General features: G+C 43.2%; 1 protein-coding gene across 1 annotated transcript; it reads right to left on the reverse strand.

The window, feature by feature from the left end:
• Positions 1–292: 292 nt before the first annotated feature.
• Positions 293–3,669, reverse strand: LOC129738204 (uncharacterized). The gene is made up of 2 exons (XM_055729395.1): positions 1,527–3,669; positions 293–597 (listed from the first exon to the last, which is right to left on the reverse strand). The coding sequence occupies exons 1-2, from the start codon at positions 3,667–3,669 to the stop codon at positions 293–295; spliced, it is 2,448 nt and encodes an 815-aa protein (XP_055585370.1).
• Positions 3,670–4,854: the final 1,185 nt, after the last annotated feature.

Genomic DNA, 4,854 nt, shown 5'->3' on the forward strand with positions numbered 1-4,854 from the left:
TATCAACATTATGGTGATTTATTCTTGTTGAGGATCTTAATGAATTTTTTTTTCTAGATCTGTTGGTCCTGTTGCTAATCCTATACTGGACGTAAAGCAAGAACTGTGCGAATTCAGACCAAACGTGAACTGATTCGCCATATGAAAAATGCTTACGGCTTCATTTAAGTTGTGCTGTGTGTCCTGGAAGCACTTGGACTCCCTGACTTGCAGACGCAGTGCCTGACTGACCCTCCGTAGATTTTGCTGCTCATTGGATTTGAACGGCACCAGGTGCTACATTTCCGCAGGTCTAGGCGCCAGAAAGTTGGTTGTGGTTGGCTTCACGATGACCTATGATGGATCTGTCTGGCTGGAGGCTGATGGCGGACCAGAAAGGCTCGACATTCTTCGAATCTGCCCGGTGGTATGCTGTTGCTGTTCTGTGCGACCGGAATGGGGTAAGCACATGATCGTTTGCCGATGTATGGACCTGGGAGCATCGATCCGCTTGACTTCGAGGTTCATCAGACCCGGTTGCCCAAGTCGTGTGTGGTGTTAAGAACCGTTTGGATTGGCCGCCTGGCTGTGGATTGACGGAAGGGATGGACGTTCGGCCTGTTGGTGTTCGGTTGCTCCAGAATGTGATGACCATCAGCTGGCGTGGGTAATCAATTTGCCTCAAGCGATGGCATAACCTGAAGGCAAATTGAAAAGTGCTTAGCATATAAGAAATAGCTTAATATACCAAGGACTTCCCTGAAAGCGGAGGCGCCGAGCCTCCGCGCATGCTCCTACTACTTCTGACCATCTTTATTCGGATGATGACATTCTTTCAAAATTCATTGGGGAAAGATCAGAGGGGTGGAATGCCTTGTGCTGAGAGTATATGAAGATTTGTACTGTGATCTTCAGGAGATTTGGTGAGAGGCTTCAAGAGGAAATTCTTCTATTTCAATCTGCAGACTTGAATCTTTATGATTTCATGAGAGCCTTCTCTCAAGCAGTAGTGTTGCATAGCGTAGAGTTAATCTTAAACCGTTATGGGAGAACTTCAAAAAAACATGGCTCCAGATAATTGTTCCTTAAACGACATGATTCTTCAGAAAACAATCTTCAAACGATGTGGAGGAACTTCAAGCGATATGGTTTTGGGAATGACATGATTCTTCAGCGATTTCTTCAAACGTTTAGATTCTAATTGGGGGAACGTCAAACGACATGAATAAGGTTCTTCATAAGGCATGGATGGAAATGAGAATTGCTCATGTGGACTTCAATCAACCATGTACTTCATTGGAGACTTCATACTCGCATGCAACAATAGATAGCTCAGAGTATTTCTTAATTCGATGTGGGGTTTGATTCAAATTTGGTCTCATTTCAATATTATTTGATTACTTAAAACGAGTGGGCTTAAGGAAAATCGAAAATACTTAAGAGGTTCGAACTCACTTGAGTTCATCATCTAACGCAATCTGACTTTTTGTTCATACTCAATCGACTGACAAAAAACTAACTCATTCTTTGGCATGGTACTGACAAACCGTTCTTCTTCATTTCTGACTGTGGGTTCTTCAATTCAGCGTGTGGTCTCGACGTGACATGTTTCCAGCTCCTATAGCCATGTGAGCAGCTTCTGTAGGTGCTTGAAGAACAGACTGGGGTATGGGAAACTTTTTGCGGGGATTCGACCACTCGACCTGACACAATCCAACCAAAAACAGAGTTCTGAAGCGTGGGACCATTCTTCGCGACCTTTCTTCGTTCATTCCTCAACAAATCTGTGTAGTACTCGGCGCCAATGATGACATCGATCTGCTTTGACTCTTGGAAGTGAGGGTCAGCTAGCAAAGAGGAATCGGGAATCGACATGGGCGAAGGATCAAACGATGTTGTGGGTATTTTTAGCTTAAGTTTTGGCAAAACGAAGAACTGTATGGTTTCTCTGAAACCCGAGATTTTTAGCGAACGTGAACAGACTTCAGAACGTATGGTTTTCGTTGACACTGACTCAGACGACCCAATACCCTGGACTGACAAAAACGTGGGTGTTTCTTCGAGCTTCAACTTTCTCGAAAACTCTTCTGTCATCAGACAATGTTGCGAACAAGAGTCCAACAGGGCTCTGGCTATCAGAGCGTTACCGTAGCGGTCTTTGATCTTGATGAGAGCGGTAGGAAGCAGAGTATTTGATGTAGGCTTGATAGGTAGTGCTACATAACTTTGGCTTGTGCTTGGCATAGGTGAATTGATTTGTGTGGTTGTGTTTGGTGAATTGTGTGTTGCATTTAGTGGTTGAGTGTGTGATTCCGTAACTATTGGCATGGTTTGTTGTCTTTGCTGTTGATAGGCTTGCTGTGGATTAATATGGGTGCTTTCTTGAATAGGTTGTGCGTTTGACAGTTGACTGAGTCTTGGATTTAACGGATTTGGAACGGAGGATCGCGTAGCATGCAACATAGTGTGATGCTTCTGTTGACACAACCGACAACTGCTACGAGTGCAGTTCGTCGCAAAATGACCTGGCTGCAGGCAATTTCTGCAGACTCGACTTCGATTGGCGGCTTCAACACGTTCAGATATCTTCAATCGAAGGAATCTCTGGCAGTGAAATGGTGAGTGCCATGTTTCATTGCAGAATGGACACTGGTTTGAGGACTTAAACGTTGTGTAGCTTGCTGATTGGGCTCTGGGCTGATGATGATCTGCGACATTCAATCGGGGTTCTTTAGCGGGAGCAACTGACTGCAGGACGGAACAGTAGCTGCGCAGAAACTTCCTCATATCCTCGTATTTGGGTACTTCTTTGCAGTTGTGTTGTGTTTCCCAGCTTCTTAAAGTGACAGAGTCCAGTCGCGAGTAGAGCATGTGCGCTAGAATGGTGCTCCAACCATCAGTGTCTTCGCCGACCTTCTGCAACATCATCAGATTCTTTTCAAACTCCGTGATGAGATGATTGATGCTCTCGTACACTTCTTTCTTAATCGGTTCTAGTGTAAACAGTGCGTCTAGGTACGCCTTCACTATAAGCTTCTTGTTCTCGTACCGTTCTGTTAGAATCTCCCAGGCGACAGCGTAATTGACGTCTGACAGTTCGATAGAGAGGACTTCTTCAAGTGCTTCGCCGCTCAACGATGACCTGAGGTATGAAAACTTCTCCATGGGTGCAAGTTGATCGTTGTTGTGGATCAAACTTTGAAAACTGTCGCGGAATGAGACCCATTCGCGAAGCTTTCCACTAAAACTGGGCAATCGGATTTCTGGCAGCTTAACTCTTGACCCAAAGGAGGCATGGGCTTGATGATCGAAGGAATTGTCGTCGTTTGGAGCTTGTTTACGTTTTTGTTGAAGTTTCGATAGCGCACCCTTCAGCTGGAAGAAACGGTCCTCAAAACTCAGCAGCAGCATGTCGTTTTCTTCCTCACGTTGGGCTTCAGCTTCATCCTTGGCGTCGCCGTAGAGCTCCTTGGCCTTCTTCTCTTCGCTTTCATACACAATCATTTCTATTTTACTGCGCACTTCGTGGAATTCATCAAACACAGGCTCCAAGGCTTCGAGCCTTGAAGCAATCTGACACTCATCACGATCTGGTTCATAATTCTGCACGAATCGGTCAACACTGTCCATGAGCAGCACTATTTGCCTCTCTCTCTTTTGTAGCAACTTCAACTGAACGTTTTTTGCCATTCTGACTGGAAATACTGTCAACTTCTACTTAAATTTCAATAACTCTGACGTTTCAGAGCTGAAAAAGCAGCGATTCAACCCAAATTGGGGAAAACGAGAAACCAATTTCCAATTTCCAAAATATCTGACAAACTTGGACCAAATTTGTCCAAACTGACGAATTTCTGACTCAAATGCTGACGTGGGCGAATTAATCGTTGAAGTTCAGGAGTTTGCTCTTAATTTCTGACAAAATATCGAACGATTCTCAATTTCTGACAAATCACACACCCTTGGACCCGATTCGTCCAATACAGAATTACTTAGGCTTCCAATTTCTGACGAATTCAAACTTGTACCTTCAGACAAGTTCTTAAACTGACACGTTGTTTCTGACACAGGCTTAATATTTGACAATTTTTCAGACGACTTGTAAACTGACTCAATTTCCAACAAGTTTCAGACCAAATTTCACTGACTCAATTTCTGACAATATTTCAGATAGATATTTCCGACAATATTCAGACAAGATTTCTGACAAAAACTTAAATTTTGACTCAGACTCAATTCTGACAAGGTTCAAACAAGGTTCCAATTTATTCACTTAAGAATTCTGACACAAACTGATTCAGACTTAATTCTGATAAGATCTCCGACTCAAACTTAATTTCTGACCATTCAGACTTAATTCTGATAAGTCTCCGACTCAATATTAAATTCTTCAGCAAACTTGTATTTTCTGACAAATTCAAACACCTTGGATCCAATCCGCCCAGTACTGAATAGCTCTGACCAAAAAATCTGACTTGCACCTTCTGTGCTTCTGACTTGCACCTTAATGTGCTCTGACATGCACCTTAATGTGCTCTGACATGCACCTTATGTGCTTCTGACTTAGTGTATTTGCACTTAAATTTGATCAACTCTACGTTCCATCCGATCGCGACGCGAATTACGAGACTTAGCAACCCGATATTGACAGCAGCGAGTGGGCACAACCAGTGAAAGCAAAGTAAAAATGCCAATAAGAAATCCAAGACCAATTATAGTTAACGGACAGGGCACACTTCATGCAATCAAAGATCAATTCACAATCAATTCTTTATTTTTATTTGCACTATTTTTGGCCTCATGCATCAAGCCTTTTTAATACTTCCTGCTGTATTAATTCCAAAAACTGCTCCTTCAGGCGTTGCGTCGTTTGTT

Source organism: Uranotaenia lowii, chromosome 1 (assembly GCF_029784155.1).
Source record: "Uranotaenia lowii strain MFRU-FL chromosome 1, ASM2978415v1, whole genome shotgun sequence".
In the NCBI taxonomy this organism is placed as follows: Eukaryota; Metazoa; Arthropoda; class Insecta; order Diptera; family Culicidae; genus Uranotaenia; species Uranotaenia lowii.

Coding starts and splice junctions, on each gene's coding strand:
- LOC129738204 (XM_055729395.1), bottom strand. CDS start 3,669: ATGGCAAAAAACGTTCAGTTGAAGTTGCTACAAAAGAGAGAGAGGCAA. Junction 598..1,526: donor GTCAGAAATGAAGAAGAACG/GTTTGTCAGTAC, acceptor GAACACCAACAG/GCCGAACGTCCATCCCTTCC.